The sequence below is a fragment of the Dermacentor silvarum genome, chromosome 8 (genome assembly GCF_013339745.2).
Source record: "Dermacentor silvarum isolate Dsil-2018 chromosome 8, BIME_Dsil_1.4, whole genome shotgun sequence".
NCBI lineage: Eukaryota > Metazoa > Arthropoda > Arachnida > Ixodida > Ixodidae > Dermacentor > Dermacentor silvarum.
In genome coordinates, this window is record NC_051161.1 from 148210456 (window position 1) to 148231960 (window position 21505).

Below are 21505 nucleotides of genomic sequence, written 5' to 3' on the forward strand. Positions count from 1 at the left end.
TTGGAAGCTTCTCGGACGTTATCAATGCTTCTATCCGTCGTCTGTGGTCACCGACGCCCATGTAATCTGATTGTATGAGCGACGCGAATTGTCTAGAACTTTCTGGAAGACACGCGGGCATCAGGGATTAATCTGGAACCTTCGATGACTCAGGTATAAAAGCCGACGCGTTTCGCAGCTGATCAGATTTCGACGATCGCCGACTGTGTTCGCCGCTATCGTTGTGCTTCAAGTGTAACTTGCTTTTGTGGGCACAGGTTCGCCCAATAAAGAATCAGTTTCGTCATTCCCAGTTTTACGACTGTTTGCTTCATCGTCACTACTACGTGACAGTATACTCGCGAGCAACTGGTAGTATTTGTGAACTAGAATCTGGAAGTGCCGTAAGTTCAAGCGATTTCTCGTCCGCTTCTACGTCTGCAGGTCGTGCCACTTGTCCTAGCACAACAAACGTAACGCCGCCTGTTCCACGAAGCATATCCTTGCTGCTTGCAAACGTGCGAAGCATAACCAATAAGAGAGACACTTTATCGGCTAACGTTGACTCATGCTCTGCTGACGTTATGGCGCTTACAGAAACATGGCTTTCTGCCGAAGTAGCAAGTAGCGAACTAGTTGACTGCGATAAAAAGTACAGTGTCTATCGATGTGATCGTCACACCGGAAAAGGGGGAGGTGTACTTATAGCAGTAGCCGATAACCTAGCGTCACATATGATACCAGTGAATTCTTCCTTAGAGCTTGTTTGTTCGAACATCCCTTTGCGTCATCAAAGTGCTTGTTTTTGTGTGTGCTACAGGCCGCCCAACGCGACACCTGATTTTTTTTTGAAATATTACATGACGCGTTGAACTCATTAGTTTTACAATTCCCGCATGCTCCTTTGTTTCTGTTAGGAGACTTTAACTTTCCCTAAAATTGATTGGTCAGGTACTGGCCCTATAAACACTGAAATGACCGTCGAGAATAAACTACTTGTTAATTTATGTTTAGATTTCACTTTCACTCAACTGGTCATCAAACCAAGAAGAGTAGGCCTTACGTCTGCTAACGTGTTGGATTTGATCCTGACCACGACACCAAACTTGGTGCACTCATTGACTTATTTCCCTGGTCTTAGTGACCATTTCTGCCTTGAATATTACCTTGAACGTCGACATTTCATCCCGAACTACTATTACCAAGACATTAAGAAACTACAAGAAAGGGGACAATGCAGCAATAAATAAGGAACTGGAACAGTTCATTGATAATTATATGCCTGGATTTTCTGACGGGTCCCTCGAGCAGAATTGGAGCCTCTTTAGAGACAAAGTCGCTTCATTGATCGACAGGCACGTACCAGTACAAGTTATATCCAAAAAGCAGCGAGCGCCATGGTTTACAACAAACCTAAAAAGGCTTCTTAATAAGAAAAAGCGGCTCTTCCGTTCTGCAAAGCTCGGCAGCAGTGTTTTTCGTTGGCACGCTAATCACGAAGCTCTTTCCGCATATCGCTCTTCTATCAAAAACGCCAGGAGTGACTATCTCAACATTAAGCTTCCCTCGCTATTGTCTACTGACCCATCCAAGTTGTGGAAAAGCGTTAAGCCAATGAAAGACACCGTAATAACACTTACTGATTCCGAGGGACGTCCACTGCGCAACGAAGAATGCTGTTCCGTTCTTAACAACGTTTTTTCGCAATGTTTTCCTATTCACGAGCAATTTCAGTACCGCAGCTATGCGACCGCGGGTTTTTTCCCAATGGATTTTCTCGTGATTGAATTTGAAGGAGTCATTAACTTAATCCGGAAACTTAAGCTGTCGTCTGCCTGTGGCACCGATGAGATAAAAACACTGAAGTGTACTCTTCCATAATTTTGTCACAGATTTTTATGCAGTCTCTTCAGTGCTCCACTTTGCCACCTGATTGGAAGGTGGGGAAGGTGATTCCCGTCTTTAAATACGGTAACCAGCACTCTGCCTTAAACTACCGACCAATTTCGTTAACAATTATCCCCTGTAAGATGCTTGAGCATGTAATCTATTCTAACCTTATAACATTTCTTGAAACCAACTCGTTCTTCACCAGGTTCCAACACGGCTTTCGTAAGCACCACTCGTGTGAAACTCAGCTTCTGTCTTTCACGCATGATGTTATCTTAGCACTAGATAATAAAATTCCAGTAGATTGCATGGTTTTAGACTTCGCAAAAGCCTTTGATAAAGTGTCGCACCAACTATTACTACTTAAGCTCAGCACGCTGAACATCGACCCCAATATCCTTCAATTGGATAGAATGCTTTCTGACGAACCGCACTCAGTACGTAACAGCTAATGATTGTTCCTGACATCCCTGCGCAGTTAAATCTGGCGTTCCACAAGGATCAGCTTTAGGCCCTTTGCTCTTTTTTAATATATATCAATCACCTTCCGTGTAACATCAAGTCATCCGTAAAATTGTTTGCAGATGACTGTGTCATGTACCGTAGAATAACTAACGAAAACGACAACTACCTTCTTCAAGCCGACCCTAATCGCGTCTCTGACTGGTGTAGTACATGGCTAATGACCCTTAACGTAAATAAATGTAAAAGTATGGCAATGTCGCGTTTTTCTAACACTTCTGAACCTTTTACCTACACCTTGAATGGAACTAAATTAGAGCAGGTTAGTACTTACAAATACCTTGGTGTTTACATATCGAATGATTTATCATGGCACTCTCACATTAACTACATTCATAACAATGCTTGTCGTAGTCTTGGTTACCTTCGCCGAAACTTTCGCCAAGCGCCAGCACACCTTAAACTACAGCTATATCAAACATTAATCCGTCCAAAGCTCGAGTACGCTTCAGCCGTATGGGACCCAGCTCAATCAACGCTAATTGACACCTTAGAATCAGTACAGAACCGTTCAGCTCGATTTATACGCAATAATTATGCTCGTGCTGCCAGTGTAACCTTGATGAAATCCACTCTTCACCTTCCAGACCTGGTAATGAGAAGAAGGATTTCCCGTCTCTTGCTTTTTCATAAAATTTTCTTTCATAATCAAGTACTTCGACAGGAATTCATCTCAGAACCTGCTTACTTTTCATCACGTGTTGACCACCCAAATAAGGTAGCCGTTCCTTTGTGGGGCACTAATCTCTTTCTACATTCTTTTCTTCCGAAGACAAGTAGAGAGTGGAATCACCTTCCCCCCTCCATCGCTGCCACTGAGGACCAAGCGTTGTACAAGTCTGCAGTTACTGAACACTGAACACTGAATTGAGTATCGCACTAATCCAGCCTTTAACTGGCTAGACAGCTTTGCTCAGTCGAAAAGAATCTTCACACATTTAGAATAGCCGAGCCTTCGAGCACTGATGAGTTTGCGAGGTGGCGTGCAAACGATCATATTTTTCAAGACGTCGTCTTGAAGTTATATATCAATATCAGATATGACGCCAGTTGCATCCGCGCCCTGTGGAATGTAAGCCCGCGTATTGACACCACAGAGTTGCGACAGATCAAGTAGAGTTTGCACCGTGTTCTCATCTGTTCTGTCCATGGCGATGATGTTTTCCGTGGGTTTACTCGAACCTCGTGAATAAGACCCGGGGCTAGTTTGAAAAAAAATCATGCAGTTTCTGTTTGGAGATGGCCTTCATGCTTACCATCACGTCGACCGGTACGAAGGCTATATACTGTCGTAGTTACAATGCTGCTGTATAAGATTGTTGCTTTGCTTGATGACGATGTCGAAGACTTCCCTCTTGAACGCCGATGCTTAGCAGAAGAAGGCACCCGAGTCAGTCCTACCTGGCGTCAGACTCGAAATCAATGCCACTGAGGAGCTGAGGCGCTTTCTCGCGACGGGAGATCTGTCCCTGCCGCTAGACGGGTCCACTACCATCTCCGGAGGAGATGGTAGTGGACCTCCCAGCAGGAGATGGTAGGGCCTCCCAGCAAAGCATAAGTATTGAAGGCCCGTACAAACAGCGCTGGGTGGCGCTGATGAGCGATTAAACGTAAGAAATAGAAAAATTCAGCATCAAAGGAACCACCAGCCGAACGCATCAACTTCGTCGTCGTCTCTCCTTTTTATACTTAAGTTTCCGCATTCAAAGCACTGTCACCTTTAATGTGCTCAAATGTGCAGTACGAATCTCCTAGTGCAGTGCGGCCCTCCACAGTGACATTCCATTGTGCGCTGTCCCGTGTCGTGGTTTACGCATTCGACGAGCTTTGTGCGCCGCGTACCTTACCGCGCCATTTTTATACTGCTCAAGGCAGGCAATCTAAAGTTCCAATAATGGAATGTGCGCAACTGCTTGCAGTAAGAAACCGAAAGTGCAGCTAGCTGGTCTATATACACTACGGACATAGGCCGCACTGTAGAACATACGCTTACAAATCACGCAATAGCGCGGATTCCACAGTTCGTAGCGTCGAGCAAGCCCTCTTGCACAATTTAAGGCTCAACGGAAGGTATGGGCCACGGGATAGTTTCACACAATAATTACTAGAGGGAACTCTGGCGCGAGTGTCTACGGCAGCTGAAAGCGGAGTGGTGCAGCCCGCATGGGAATGATGGGTAGGAACATGGATTTGCCTAAATTTCGTCCCTTCTGTCTTCGAACGGATTCATGAATATCTAAGCTCATCATTTTCCGCTAAGTACTACGAAATAAAAAAATACAGGAAAATTATTAAAATTGCACGACGGCAGGATTTGAACATAGGGCCTCAAGCACAGAAGTCAGATATGGAAACGTTTACGCCACGAACGCATGCACTAACAAGAGTAGGAACGCGCTTATGAATTTCTCGCAGGCAAGCCAGCGCGTCGATCGATGCTTGGCGCGTTTCGATTTGGCCACCTCGGCGAGCCTAACTGCTGCAATTAGTAGCGCAGAGCATTGCTCACTTAGAAAAGTATAGATTGTTACAAAATTTAGGACAATGAAGGGAGATGAAGTGTATCAAACAAAGCTCCAAGAACGTCTGAATCCACAAGCATGAAGATCAGACAAATCTATGAAATACCCATCGTTCGCCTGGTGGCTGCACGATTTCGGCGATAGAGTTCCCTCTAGTAATTATTTTAGGAAACTATAGTATGGGCATCGAGGTATGAACTTTGCTCTTCAGGTGGCTCGTAGAAACATTTAACTAAGGCTGCCCCAGAGAGTCATTGGAAAAACATTATGATTAGGTGACGTGGCGCAGATTATAATGGAGCTTAAAATATTAAAACCGCATAATGGGCCTACAAGAAACAGCGCACTGGAAAGCTTCACATTCATTCTGACCTACTACGATTCCTTGTTCAACGAAATAAAAGCACAAGGTCTTGTATTCCACCCTCTGGGAGAGGGGGCGACATGAAACCGCCGTCTATTTCAAGGTTTTGCGATGGATACAGGAAACAGATGTCCTCCAGTATACGCATCAACTTTCGGAAGAGCTTTACGATGCCAAAGACTGGAACCATACTTAGTTCCCCCTTTCCCTCCCTCCCTTCTACATTCCCCTCAGCTTAACAGGCAGGCTCTGGTAAACGGTCGCTTGGTGGGTGACAACATCGGCGGTGATAGTCACTGCCCACGCACTTTCCGACGCCACCGTCGGAGCACTACGCTTGACCCTTCGTAAGGCATTAGCTATGCGGCGAGTGAGCATTAAACACCTGCTGTCCCCCTCGGAGCTTCCTCGTATAGAAACAGCGCTCCTTGACTCAAACGTCAGAGCCAAAGTTAGCTCAAGTGGGCAATGAGCGGACAAAGCCGAGACGGCTGGAGCCATCGTAAGCGAGAAAGTGCACGCACAAATGAGCTACGTCACAGCCGGTTGAGTGATTAGCGATGCCAGGTTGAGAAAGGCAAATTTTTTTATTTCAAGCAGTAAATGCAAGAGGTAGAGTATCATTAGTCAAGCAGGGCAGTCCTCCACAAAAAAGAAGCATTCCGGTCACTCTACTGCATCACTCAGCAGTCGTCAGCGGGAGGCTTGTTGTGCGCCGCAAGAGCCTTGGCAAGGGGGCTCAAGAAAGGCCACGACTTGAAGCGGTCCGAGGCGAGGTACTCCTTGAGTCCTGGCAGGGCAGCGACGCGCTGACAGTACTCCTCGAGGGCAGGGAAGCCCTTGCGGAAGGTGCTTGGGCCCATGGTCTTAATCACCTGCGAGAAGAGCAGTGACAATACCTGCTTGACGCCACTGCACACTAAAAAAAAAAAAAAATCGTGGGGCCGCAACATTCATATGGGGACGGATTACCAGCTGTTTAGGCTGCATACATGGGTTGCATAGATGAGGCCGCATACATTATGAAATCATACATTTTGTTCATACGGCACCACACTACGCCGACACAAGCGCCGCCGCGGTCACCGCACTTATCATGCATCTGCCGCAACCGCTGCTGCAGCCGTGCTGGCACCTTTGACACCTGGGACGTTATATCCAGAGAAGCGCAGGCCACTTGCACAGGCGCCGTCACCACACTCTTTCCCCCTCTTCCCATACCCGTCTCCATTGCTGCAGTGCCGTCGCCACAGCCTCTTCCCCTCTCTCCTACTAATCTCCATTCCTGTTGATGCGCCGTGATACGGATGTAAGCCGCCCAAAATTACTCGCGGCGCACTTCCAAGTGCTTTGCCTTGATGAGGATTTTTTTTATCGGTATCGCATCTGCACATCTTTATAACCAATAGCCGTTAAATCGTCGAAGGTCGAAGACGTAAATGTATGGCGCCGGGAATCTGCCCCAAGTTGCCTAATTCAATCACATTTAATATGCCGTGTGCATGTTTGAAATACGCACTATTTTTTTTTTGCGCTTCGATGCTAGGTATATCAGGTTTGCGACCCCCTGTGTGTGGAAGTTTTTCTTTTTCGCTATATATTGAGGCGGAGCGCCGATCGGCGAGGACGGACTCGCACTACGCTCCGCCTTCTCAAAGGTTTTCAAGAGGAATTTTCGCTCAAACCCACCTGAAAATCGTATATTCTGCTTCGTGAAGCTGTGAACGACGGACCAGGAATGACTTTACGAGGAGAAACCGCTTTCGGAAGATTGGAAGCACAAGTAAGGACGCTAACCCTCACGACGACTACGGCCGGCGTCGCGCATCGCGGGAGACTCTCGCACGTGCGGGGTGCGACGGCTTTGTGTGTCTGTGTGGGCGCACGGACCAACAACCAGTGAATTTGGACACTTACCGACACGAACGAAGGACTCAAGCTGAGCGATATTTACCTAACCTTCGTTCCTTTCTGTGTGAAACGCTAAGAACACTAGCGGGAAACGCATAAGCCAACAGCATGCCTAGCTGGGCTTGATCGCCTTTTTCGCCATATGGACGTCGATGAAGAGCTTCCCGGCCCTTCTCAGGAGCCGATATGTCTAACCAATGAAACGGACGAGAGGAAAATCTCGTCTCCGCAGACAAGTTCGGATGAACAACCTGCGTCTGGCGACGCGTCTCTCGGAAACGAGAATTGCGACGATTCGGAACGCCGCACTTGGACTGAGGACGCTTGGCATACCGTCCTATCACGCAGGCAACAGAAGAAACAGTTAAAAAAGCAGAAATCCGACATGGAGAAGACTGCGAATACAAACGAGAAATAGAAAAGCGATCCACTCACCGAAAAAGAAAAAAAAAGTCACGCCAAACAGGGATTACGACGGATGAAACGCCGCGGCCCACCTCCTCTGCCAAAAGAGGATATCAAGATTATTCTGAGGCCACACAGGGGTCTTTTGGTGAAAAACATATTGGGACTGGAACTCTCCAGGGCGGTGATAGATGCCTGCCAACAAAGTTTCAACGGCAACGACATTTTGTGGCGGATCCACCCAGGATCAAACATTTTAATCTTATCCTCGCCAAGCGAAGACGTGGCGAGTAGGCTGCGAGAGATCAGCCAATTAAACATCAGGGGGACAACTCACTCCTTCAACCCCGAAGGCGTCCTGCGCGGAATAGTTCACGGAATACTAGCCGGAACTTCGCAGGCTGAGCTTATGGAGAACCTGCGTGTTCGGACACAAGGAGTGAAAATTGAGAGAGCAAGAATGTTGGGCTCGTCAAAGACGGCAATAATCACATTCACGGGCCGTGTACTGCCAAGGAGCGTATACATGATGGGAGCCGAGTTAATCTGCTACCCATACAAGCCAACAGTACAGGTATGCAAGATATGCCTCTTAACCGGACGCGTATTTCTATTTCAGCCCCCGTACAGCGCTCGACCGCTGGCGCCGCTCGCGCGTACCATGTTTCTAGCCGCCGCCGTTGGAACGGAGGAGGCATTTACGGAGAACACGCTGGGTTGGGGCTGACTAGCCTGCTGTTAGGGGATCGGTGGTATTCCTAAATAAACGCATCACTGTTTTGATGATCCAAATATAATCTCACTATCAGGGAGGGAGCAGTCTACCTGACTGGAGCAGTATTTTTTTATTTGGGGTGTTGCTACGCTGCGCTCCGCAACACCCCAACGACCGCCGCTTCGCGTCGGCGCCCGGCACCACGGCTTCCGCCGTGGCGCCGGGGTTCAAACGACCGCGCTGGCAAACAGACAGGAAAAGAAAAAAGTTGTCGCAGTTTCACCTGAAAGGCGAAGCATCAATTGCGATAGAAAATTTGTAAAGAGCTACACGGAGTAATGATATTAGCTTTATCAGCTGTATAAACTTGGACATGCAGCAGCACCGGCAACACGCAGAACTGTTGTCGACGCCGTCGGCGTTTTGTCCGCGTTCGCTCAAAATGCGTGCGGCGTTGGTGATGGTTGCCGGAGCCTCTGATATAAATAGGCACTTGGTGCCGCAGCTAAACGTCGCCTCATTTCCCTCCTTCCCCCCTCCCCCACGGCCTCTCGCGCGTCGGAAGAAGGCGCGTTTTCTCTACATGTATGGTGATTGTAAAGGAGGAAAGAGACGCCTACTTCTGCAGCCCTTAAGGGAGCACGGCGCAGAACGCGCGTTTGTTCTCCGCCGTGCGTTCATTCCCCGTAAAAGCGCGCGCCCCTCGCGCTCTTTCACTCGCACATACAGCGTTCGGGCGCTGAGCCGTGCTCCCTCAAGGGCTGCAGAAGATAGCGCCAACCTTTCCCTTTCCCTCAAGAACCACTTACCTGAGCCGTGCTCCCTCAAGGGCTGCAGAAGATAGCGCCAACCTTTCCCTTTCCCTCAAGAACCACTTATATATCGGCGCCGATCCGTGCTCCCTCAAGGGCTGCAGAAGATAGCGCCAACCTTTCCCTTTCCCTCAAGAACCACTTATGATCATCGGCGCCGATTTCATCTCTATTGACGTCATACGGAACCTCACGGCGACGGCGACGGCTACGGCGACGGCGACGCCGAAGGCAGAAATCTGCTTTTGAGTGTCCATATAATTGCTATCGCAATAAAAAAAAGCGTGATAGAATAAAAAAAATCGAGCCAGGGCGGGAATCGAACCCGCGTACGCATAATCCCGAAGCGAGCGCCGTAACCACTCAGTCATACAGCAACTTTTTTTTTTTCTTTATTGCCGGTCTTTGGCACACACAGAAATATATAAATTCACAGAGAATAACAAAACAGAATCACAATCATAATATTCGTTAAATACGACCGCTCAACTTGTGCGGACGCGTACACGCTAAAATTGTCTCATCGTCAGTAATAATTCCACCCGAGGCAACCATTCTGGGATACATTCTAGCAACTTTTGTTCTTCCACAAAGTCCCTTATGCTTTCTTTAAAATACTGGCGAGCCGCTCTTGCATCGAGATCAGCGTGCCTTACTGCCATTCTGCATTTCCAAATGCTATGCAGGGCCATGAGCATTACCATATCGAATGGGGTGCCGTCATCACTTTCTATTGGCAAGTAGCGAATGCCATACGCATCGAGGGGGAATTCTTTTTTGATTGTGCGCTGGAGCACATCCCAAAGAAAAACAGCATCCCAACAATCCAGGAATACATGCTCAATTGTCTCCTCCTTTCTGCATATTATACAATGGGTGCCCCAGGGAACAAAAAACCCCTTTCAGCCATCCATGGTTTGACAGTGAGCATGCCTGTGTGTAACTTAAAAAAGAAAGTCTTAACACCTGACGGTATTAGCATTGCCTTAACACGCTTTAGAACATTGTGCCCATGGCCTGCACCATAAAGGGATCGATATAGAGGCACGGGTAGAACAACATCACAAAGGTCCTTGTACAATTTTTTCCGATTGACTTCACTCAAGTATTCTAGTGAAAACCGCGCTGACAAAAACCTACAAGAAACCACAACTTCACGAAGAAAACCATAAACACCACCGGGCAAACTGCCGGTTGAGACAACCATGTTGGGCAAGTGTCTCCCCAGGCGAAGTTGACATACAGTGTATAGGAACGGGTTTTTTACGTCCCTGAAGAAAGAAAATCGATTGACTACCTGTCTCAAAAATAAATGTGACAAACCAAGTCCTCCATTTCGAACTCGAAGAAATAAATTGGTTCGACTTGATCTTTCCCAAGACGATGCCCACACGAACACAGCGAACACACGGTGAATTTTCTGAATGTTTACCCTTGAGCAGTGCAACACTTGGAGGATATGCCAAAGTTTGCTCACTAAAAAAATGTTACAAATTGTAGCTCTGGAAAACATAGACCAATTCCAGCCATTCCACTTGTTTACTTTGTCCCGCAGGTTATCGACTTCACTCCTCCAGTACGATTCACTGTCTTTGAAGCACTGGAGTGGAGCTCCCAAGTATTTAACCGGAGTCGTTACGAAACTCATGTTGGCAAAGGTGTCCGGGGCCTCCGGCCAGTCTCCGTGCCAGAATCCCAGGCACTTGCCCCAGTTTACTGCGCTGCCACTCACAGCACAGAAACGTTTAACACATTTGACAGCCTGTGCTCAGTCATACAGCAACACTTGCAAGGTCAGCAAGCATGCGAACCATATGATTGCGTTCGAGCGCCCTCGGCGAAAGCAACCACCTAGAAACGCGGTACGTGCGAGCGGCGCAGCGTGGCGCCAGCGGTCGAGCGCTGTACGGGGGCTGAAATAGGAATACGCTAACCGGACACCGAACGGATGTATGTCCAACTCCAAATGTCAACGTGTGCCCCAAGTGCGGGGCAAGAGAACCAACGCTAGGACACCACTGCACCCCCAAGTGTGCCATCTGTGACGGGGAGCACCCCACGGGAGACAGTCTATGCAAGAAAAAACTTAAAAGCGTTGCTCCTCCCAGAAAATCCAGGATGGAGCAGCCAAAAAAGAGGGGAGACCAACCTGAGTGGACCTGCGATGCCAACTCGGACAGCGAATTCCCTCAACTAGAACTGCACAAGCATCGATGGTTCAGCTCGGAACGGGAGGTACAGCACCAGTCGAGATCAAGATCCCAATCCTCATCGAGTTCCAGATCAAGATCTCAATCTAAGAACCAGTGGCAAATCAACAACGGCAGCACGGTATCTGCTCACCCTGGGTCATCCAGCCTAAAGAAACAGAACAAAAGCGGAGGACCCCAGACCAACACGGGCTCCCTCCAGGCCAAGGAATCAAAAGACCCGCAAGCCGCCGGTCAGACAAACAAAAATCAGGTGAGCTGGGCGATAGTAATATCTCCCAGTGCTCCGGTAACAGAAAATCCGCAATATAAAAATATTAGAAGAAAATAAGAGGCTGACGCAAGAGGTCAAGCAGCTCAGGAAACAAATGGCCGAGGAGCGTAATGATTTACAGGTGGCAATATCTTCATTAGAGAGAAGGCTAGAGGCTAAGCTGCAGCCACCACCGCAATTTCCGAAAGGGACAGCTGGAGGCTGTAGTGAGAGCACAAGCGATACACCGTCAATAAACCGCGTGAATTCAAGGGGAACCGCGACATCGGGTGAAGGAGGGGAAGGGGGGATGGACGAAAGTGCCACCACCGCCCCGAACGTTATACTAAATAACAACGATCAATTAACGCAGCAAATACAGGCATAGTTACAGGAAAACAGGCAGGGTATCGCTAACTGTTAATAAACTCCTACAAGATTTCATGATGGAAATCAAACTTTTCGTCGGAGAGGAATTGAGAACTCAACGACAGTACGTAAACGAAGCCGTGGGAAGTTTGCAGAGGGCGATAAACAAGCGCCCTCGCTCGGCCTCCGCGGGCAGGAGCAAATAATCAAAGGCGGAGCGCGACGACACGGAAGCGCCCATACATCATGGCCAAAATAATTTAAGAAGTGCGGAACAATTAGAGATCTGGCAGTGGAATTGCCGCACTTTTCACAAGCGCGCAGCTGCACTCCAGAATTATATAAACTCGGCACCAATTCAACCGGACGTAGTATGCTTGCAAGAAATTGGCACCAAAATGGTCAAGCTGCGCGGATACTACGCCCTGCAAAATCCTAATTATCCCCGCATAGCCACGCTGGTGAGCAAGACGATTGCGGAAAAGGCAGAGTATATAGAAAGTCTTAAATTCAATCATCAAATAATCAGCTTATTCCCCGAAAAGAGGGGCAAAGCGAGGACTGTAATAGTGAACTTATACAGTCCTCCAAAAGAGAGAGATGTGGATTTAGCGAGCTCCTCGCGCAAGCGGTTAATATCACGGGCACCAAGGACCGCCTATTGGCGTTGGGCGATTTTAACGCACCTAACAGCGCATGGGGTTATATAAAAGACTCACCCAAGGGAACGCGTCTCGCGCACGCTGCGTCTAGGCTGGGTCTGACCTTAATAACGCTTCCCACCGCGGCCCACAAGAGTGTCCCTACTTACACAACAGTGTAAGTAGGGACACGTTCCCAGACCTCACTTTCACCTTCAACATCAAAGACGCTTCCTGGACAAATCTGGAGGAAAATCTAGGAAGCGACCATTATATCATCAGCGTCTCCCTATCGACACCCAAATTGCGCAGAGTCATAGGGGACGCGAGGATCACAGATTGGGCGGAATTAAGAAAATGGGATCCCCCACCCGAATCCGTACGGGAATCAATTGAGGCTTGGTCTGAGTACATAAAATCGGTACACGCAAACAAAACGAAGAAAATAGCAAGAACCATAGAGGCACCGGCAGTAGATAGCCACCTGTTACGCCTATGGGAGATCAGGCGAAGCCTCCTGAAGCGATGGAGAAGTCAACGACTGAATAGGAAACTCTTGCGCAGGATCGCGGCTCTGGCAGAGGAAGAAAACGAACACGCAAGCAAATTGGCAACTGAGGGATGGGTCAGCTTTTGCAGCTCGCTTCAGGGCACACTAAGCACTGCTAAAACTTGGACCATCCTGAGGAACATCTTTGACCCAGATAAGTCCAAATCCGCGACCAACAGAACAATGCAGAAAATCGCGGAAGACTTCCCGGGCACGGATGACGACCTCATAAGGCTCTCAAGGCCAGATACATTGGCGAGAGTGCAACCACAACAAATTCGACCAATCAAATCAGTTACACGGGAGCAAAAAATGAAAACCTAGACGCGCCGATAACAAAGTCTTTGCGGCAGCCCAGGCGGCCAAGAGGAACACAGCCCCGGTGAGGACCAAATTACAAATGCCATGATCAGGAACCCTAGTGACAAAGTCATAGAGGACCTAACAAATAAATTTAATGAACACTATTGGCTTAAAGGAAAGATCCCTGAAGAATGGAAAAAGGCCAAAATTATAACCATTCCAAAACCCGGGAAGAAGCCTTCCCTGCAGGCACTCAGACCCATATCACTGACGTCATGCATGGGAAAGCTTTTCGAACAGGTCATTCACACCAGACTTCAAAATTTCATAGAGGACAGGGGCCTGTTCCCAGCTACCATGCTGGGCTTCAGCAGTCGCCTCTCGACACAGGACGCTTTCCTCCTGTTACAGGAAGAGGTCCTAAAAGGCGTTCCCACGGTTGGGGAGCATTTGCTGCTTGCTTTCGACCTGAAGGGGGCTTTTGATAATATATCTCACGAGGCTATACTCTCAGAGTTAAATATAATTGGTTGCAGGCGAAAACATATTCAACTATATAAGGGCTTTCCTCACGGAGAGGACGGCAACAATTGGTATCTCACAAGTAAAGTCTGAACCTTTCCAAATGCCAAACAAGGGCACGCCTCAGGGAGCCATCATATCTTTGTTGTTTAACATGGCCATGCGTAGACTCGCGCGGGCCTTGGACGGTGTCCCGCAGCTAGGTTACACTCTCTACGCGGATGACATCACGCGCGGGTCTCTGGCCAGCAAGGAGCAGACCCTGCAGGAGGCGGCCCTGGTCGTAGAAAACTTTGCCAGAGCCAGCGGTCTCAGCTGCGCCCCCGAAAAGTCGGAGGTGATCCGTACACATGGAAAACGTTACAAAAGTAACGGACAAGTAGAAATCCAAATCGAAAATCAGAAAATTAAAGAGGTCACCGTTGCTCGTATCCTGGGTTTCTGGGTTCAGAGCAACGGTAGGGCAGATTACACAATTGGTCTCCTAAAATCGGGAACCAAACAGGCGGCTAGGATGATTCAGAGGATTACCTTCCACAAAAAGGGGATGAAGGAAACCGACACTCTACGTTTAGTGCAGGCGCTCGTAATAAGTAAGTTGAGATACAGCTTGCCCTTCCACACGCTCAACAAGAGCGAGGAAGGGCAAGTAGACTCTATCATTAGAGGGATCTACAAGGCGGCATGAGCTTTACCGGTAGCCACTGCGACAGACAGGCTCCTCGGGATCGGCGTGCATAACACGTACGCCGAGCTCAAGGCTGCTACATTAATCTCTCAAAGGAACCGTCTCAGCCAGACGAGGTGGGGAAGGGAGATTCTGATAAGGACGGGCTTTCCACCGCATCCCCAAAACTTGGACGAGGTGCTAGTGGACATGCCAGAATCCGTTCGACGCAACATCTCGGTAGCCGCTATCCCGAAGAATATGGCCAAAGAAAGGCATAAAAAAAGGAGAGAGGAACGAATAAAATGGCTCCGAAAACTAGTCAGAGGCAATGACAACGTACTCTACGCAGACGCTTCGAGATATAATTGGAAGCGCGCAGTAGTTACAGTAATCAATAGCGACACGAGTAGCATGGTATCAAGCGCCTCCCTGTACACGTCCTCGATCGCCAAGGCCGAGTGTTTCGCCATCGCCTTGGCAATTAAACGTGAGGAGCGAAAAGTCGGGAAGGCCTACATCACCATCATCTCGGATTCCCAGGAGGCGTGCTGACTCTTTACGAATGGCCGCCTCCCATTAAAAATACGCAACTTATTAGGAAGGGAACTAAAAAACACTTATAGGCTGGTCTGGTGCCCGGGACATGCTGGCCTAGAGGGTAACGAGAGGGCGGACGCTCTAGCTCGAGAGCTCACGAACCGAGCGGAGCACCAGCCGCCCTCCCAATTACAACCACCCCACACGACACTGGATGGCCTTCGCGGGGAGGAAGACAGTGATCCTGCTCGGTTGGATCCGCGCGAGATTCTTGCTCATCAGCGAGGCGCACGGCAAAAGTATGGCGTCCCCCACAAATCTCTTGAAGTGGAAGACGCAATGGACCTCCGTAGAATTCAAACGGGGGTCTATCCAAATTTATTGCGACTGCACAAAATTTTTCCAACCTTGTACGGGCACGATTGTCCGTGGTGTCGCGAATCGCCACCGACCCTCTACCACGTCTCATGGGGATGTAGTAAAAGGCCAGAGAAACTAAATTCTTTACAGGATAGGTACAGACTAGAAAGCTCTCCGGAGCAATGGGAGGCACTCCTCGCTAGCTCAGACCCGGAAGTGCAACTAGCGCTTCTGGGCCACGTCCGGCTGGCGGCAGAAGCCAGTGGAGCCCTGGACTTGGGGCCCCACCCATCTAGGTCCTAAACCCCTTCCCTTTTACCTCAATAAATGTTAGTCTTGTATTTTGGTTTACACGTCACGCCTTCTTTACCGTAGCCAGCCACTCGCGCACGGCGGTTAGTTTCCCTTGCGTTGCGCGTGTTCTTCGCGTTCGTTACAATTATTTGACGATATCTACGCGCAATTTTGCGTTTTTTGCCCACAAAACTGTGTGCTGACAGGATTAAGCTGGTGTAAAAATAACTGCGATGTGAAAATAAGGTTTAGTTAGTGCTGTAAAGAAAAATGTAACGTAACTTGTCGGTGTCAATCTTGCGTAGTACACACAAGAAACCAAATGATGAACAAAATACATTTACTTAGTAATGTCTAGTGCAGTCAGTCATGAAAGAGATATGTACATGAAAAATTATATGTACTGTGTGGCGCCTGAAGGTTATGTTGAAAGACGAGATAAAAAAAATTCGCAAGGTAGGCTCGACACACACAATTCGGGATAGGGAGAGTTTTTTTTTTTAAATTTATTGATTACATGGGGAGGATTTCAAGTGAGTACATCAACCTTATTACACACAATATAAATCGAAAACAAGAATACAAACAAGAAAACGCCACCGCGGGTAATATTAATCAAGATATCCAGCCAGAATACATCAGATACCATCGAATACGTCGCATCAGCCAAACACATCGATGGCGAGTACAGAACATTTTATAAATAGCCATTAGAACACTGATAACTACATTGAAAAAATAAACACTGCATACATATCGCGTACAAAAACCGTAAATGAAACTAAGACAGTCAAATACAGATTAGCAATGTTTTTCACTTCGAAAATATAGTCCATGATGATGTAGGGCTGTTGACTTTAACAGACGGCGCCTATCCTGACGATTCCCCTCATACAGGTCCTCTTCAAAGTGTTTCTAAGTACAAGTAAAACAACAAAAGTGATTATTGATATGAAAAGTTGCCTTTTAAATACAGAGAACCCATTACAGTGCTTAAAAATAAATTTTCGCAGAAGTAATGCTGTATTACCTCGCTTCACACGTTTCGAAGAAATGCACAGGCTACAACAGACACCAAGCCAGAAAGCGCCGAAACATTTTGGTCCCATGATGCCCCTTAACTCTACTACACCTGGGCATACCGTGCACAGGCATTTAAAGACCGTCACAGTACCCACTACGATCGGGAATGAGCACGAATGACCATCGGCTTACGAACACCACGCTACAAATATATTCGTCTAAAAAATCATCTATATAACGTAACAACCTAAGATCCGCAAGATATCTGCTGAGAAATCAGAGAAAATCACAATGCTCCGCTTGCCACGTACACAACAGCCGCTCTCCCCAGAAGAAGCACTGCGTTCTTTAGTCCCAAATAACCAGTAGCGAAAAAAGAAACTGAGGGAAAAAAAAAGAAACAAGAGACACACACGATGTGTGCTTCCCGTGCAAAAGTAAAATAGATGGTTTACATGCCGATTTGTAGCTATTGTAAGACTATTTCGCGGCGAAGCATTTTCGTCAGTCCTTAAAATAAGGGTACTACTCGCATAGACTGCGCTGATCAAAACGGCAAAAGCCTATGCGACGCGCGCTCGCAAACCATAGGCTACTCAGACAGCATCGGTGCAGTGCGTAGTTCGTGAGCGAACGTAGGTACGTGAGCGAGGATCAGAGAATACTTTCTTATTTAAATGAAAAACACGATGCGATAGTCTAAACTTTCTTGACACTTACGTCGGAAGTGTAGGAGCTATCCGTTGCCTTCCAGTGATACCACTTTACTTGGGCTTCCCATCTCTTCCTTCGCTCTGGGTCCCGGGGGAAGCGTAAACAACGAAGCCGTTTACGCGTCGATCCGGTGCACTTGGGAACACAACAGCCCGTCATATGGACTCGATGCACTTGACAAGCTTGTCATTCATGCGGCTGAACACTATCCAGCAAGTAGAAGCGTCAGCGAAGCATCCGCGCGCACTGTGTCTCGAACTAAGCACCGGCACCAAGCAATCGCAATCGCTCGCTGTGATTCAAGATGGCGTCGCAGCGAGAAAGCGGCGGCGCGGGGATGGTCAAAGGATGGCACCACCCTGAACGGCGGCACTGGCATCGAGGCACCCTATTCAACAACAAACAGCAGCGCCGTGCCGCGGAACTACCGGCAGATAAGGCCACGCCGGTCCAAGAAAGGTCCACCGCTGGGAATGCATACGTTGACTTAGCATGTACAGTCGCAATTTGGCAAAAAAAAAAAAAAAAAAATAACGGCATTGGCTTTCTGCTTCGCCCTCCTATCTCTATGGATATTCTCATTTTTTGTTTAAATTGTTCATTACCGCTTATAAAGCCTACAATCATCTACAATTTACACTATTATCGCAATTAAATGTCTTGAATTCACAAATTACGCATTTTGGTGCAGATACAAGCCATTATACATGCTTCGCGTGACGGGGCTGGGGTACTCGGCAAAGAATGCTTACGCATTAAAGTTAGGTCACCTAGCGCAAGAGAAAGGTAGTGGAGATCGCTGGGAGAGGTCCTGGTCGTAGAGGAGAAATTAGGCTGCTTCTGATATGCACGATGACTTAAGGCCGACCTGTCAGCTTTTATTGCGATCACAATTATACGGACTCTCGTGGCACGTTCGCGCCGCCGTGCTGTATCCTTGGCGCACGCCTGGTCAGCGCGTGGAAGGACAGAAGATCTTCGCAGACCCGCAGTGAGCTTGGTTGCCAAAACGACGAAGCCAATTGGACACACCCCGCTCCGCTCACTCGGGCATGCCAGTATAGCCCAAGGATCTACGTCTACACTCGGGCAAGGGAACACAGGGCAGCGTTCTGGCTTCCGCTGATGGCACGAGGTTTACGCGCACACACATCAGCTTTATTGCTGAGGAGCTGTGTCCAGTGGTCTTAGCTGAATAAGCGATGGTAAGCGTCAATCTAACTGTATACAATCGTTTTACTGGGCGGTACGCCGCCGATTTTCGTTAGGCTTATCTCGCGCACCATCGAGGTGTGACGCTGGTAGCGTGGCGTTCCTTATCGAGCCAGCGTTGTGACACGCCTGGTATGTGCCTGGGAGCTATGTCTGCCGTGTAGCAGCACTTGCCTCGCTCGTTCCGTCGTGCCATGTCGCCTCCGTGTATTAGAACGCCGTGCCAGGAGCTCGAGTGCCATGCCATGCCTCGCTATCACTCAACGGACCTTTTTGTTTGTAATAAGAAACTACATAAAATATTGTGAAAAGTGTTGTATCCCAGTACTGTACTATACTTGAATGCTGTTATAGTGCTCCTTACTACCTATCGTGCACCGTAGGTCGCAAAAGTTTCTAGGCCAAATTGGTTGCAGTGCACCGCCGGGCAGAGATTGCAGCACTGAACGTTGAAAATTTTGTGTGTAGACGTGTGACACATAGTGAAGTCGTTGCAACGCCGACAACTGCCAGGCCGTTATGTGCGCACACTGCTGCGATATTGTAAACGTGCGCGTTTCCGTGACATAGCACACACGTATTATACAATCCGATTGAGCGCCTTCCCTTTAGCCTGCCAGGGCGGGAGAGATGGTTGTAAATGGGGCTTAGCGCACTCTTTCTATCCAGCTGTGTTGAAACTATGTGTGAGCATTAGCTTTAATTTAGCGTGTTTAGCGTAATAGCAGGCTTAGCGGAATCGAAATGCGCATGCGCAGAACGATAATCGACCCATTGCGTTTAGCGTGCACATGCTATTTCTAAGATATAACGTCACAGTCTTTGCGCGGTTTACGTAGCCTACGTAAAACATGGCGGCGGTCCCGGCCGCCCGCTTCGAACAGAATTTGGCGTTGCTTTTGCATAATTCACATCGTTGGTAGCAAATGGAAAGCGCAAATACAACGCCCTCCCAGCTTCCCTTCCACTGCCTCTCGCAATTTCCGGACGCACACACGAAGCTTGGCGTGCACTTAGGTGCACTATGTATGCGAAATTCAAAGCGTAATGGAACAGCGTCCCGCTCGTAAAGTACGTTATCACGCTATACTAAAACTCGCTTTCTGCAAGGCTCATTTGCGGAACGGTAACGACATTTGTCTTAACACCGCTATTACGCCAAAGTTTAACTAAATCTGTCTATTAACGTACAACAAACACTGGCCTTGTTACGGTAAAGCGCCGAAATAGATAACCGTAAAATCCGATACGTTTCACCGATATACATCTTTGCTGCGATTTGTTGGATTTTGGGAGTTGAGAGAAGCAAGAGACCTTTGGAGTATTGGTGAAAAAAGAAAAAGCCGGCAGATCCCACGCCCTGAGGCATCTGCCGATGTTATGCGAAGCAGTGTGCGGGGAGCCTACCAAGTTAACGAAACCACCATGAGAGCACCAAGACGTAGGCGGCTCTTTCATGACTTGCGTGACACGCATGTCATGACATTCATGTCATGAGTCCTCGGGAGTTTCTTTAGCTACACCTAAGAGACCTTAGGGCGAAAGCCTTAATCATACTCGTGACTATGATTTCTACCACCATACTTTAGTGTTTCCTTCACTTAAGACCCACGTCCGCACACATTTTAGTGTTTCCGAGTGTTAATGTTTTTTCGCTGAGTCATTGTCATTTTTGCTCAGTCATGGTCATGACTATGACTTCGACCAACAACCTTTGCCTTTTTCTTCACCTCGTACCCCATCCGAACCCATTCCAGCGATTTTTGAGTAAATATTTTTTCGATGAGTCAATCTGATTTTTGCTGAGTCATGCTGATGACTGAGTTCTACCATCATCATTTAGTGTTTCCTCCACTTAGTGCCCACGTCCGAACCTATTCCAGTGGTTTTTGAGTGTTAATCTTTTTTGGCTGAGTCATTGTCATTTTGCTGAGTCATACTCATGACTGACTTCTACAGCATCCTTTAGTGTTTTCTTCCCTTAGTACGCCGTCCGACCCCATTTCAGTGGTTTTTGAGTGGTATACTTCTTTTGCTGATTCATTGTCATTTTTGCTAAGTTATGCTAGTGACTATGACTTCTATCATCATGGTTTAGTGTTTCCATCCCTTAGTAACCACGTCCAAACCCATTTCAGAGGTTTTTGAGTGTTAATCTTTTTCGCTGGGTCATTGTCATGACATACATGAGACGCATGTCATGACATTTATGTCATGATCTATGACTTATGTTCGTCACACACTCCTGTCATACTATACCAATTTTGGTACCTACCTAGTTAACGAAACAACCACGAGAGCACCAAGACATAGGCGGCTATTTCATGACCTACATGACACGCATGTCATGACATATCACTTATGTTCGTCATATACTCTTGTCATAGTATGCCAGTTTTGGTACATACCAAGTTAAAGAAACGACCATGAGAGCACGAAGTCGTAGGCGGCTAGATAGATGGGTAGATAGATAGATAGATAGATAGATACTGTCAAAGAAGCAAATGTTCGCCAAGAAATGCTTCGCATTTAAAAGGCGTAGAAGACATTGATACGACCGTATCCGTTACAGGCATAGTAGTGTTACAAGGTAGATAAAGAAGTTTTAAGGAAGAGAAAAAAGTCGCAGTTTCGCCCGAAAGGCGAAGCATCGATTGTGATAGCAAATCAGTGCACAGCTATACGAAGTAAAGATAGTAGATTTATCGGCCGTATAAGTTTGTAAAC

The 21505-nt window shown here is 47.7% G+C and overlaps 1 protein-coding gene across 2 annotated transcripts in view; it reads right to left on the minus strand.

The window, feature by feature from the left end:
* Positions 1-5897: 5897 nt before the first annotated feature.
* The window catches only part of LOC119461761 (glutathione S-transferase Mu 1), a 90312-nt gene continuing 74704 nt past the window's right edge, over positions 5898-21505 (minus strand). Inside the window, exon 4 of one of the 2 annotated variants that reach the window (XM_049672122.1) lies at positions 5898-6152. In XM_049672122.1, coding sequence (XP_049528079.1) covers positions 5961-6152 — 192 coding nt within the window. In that variant the 3' untranslated portion in view covers positions 5898-5960. The remainder of the gene's footprint in view (positions 6153-21505) is intronic. The other variant, XM_049672121.1, reaches the window with a different exon arrangement.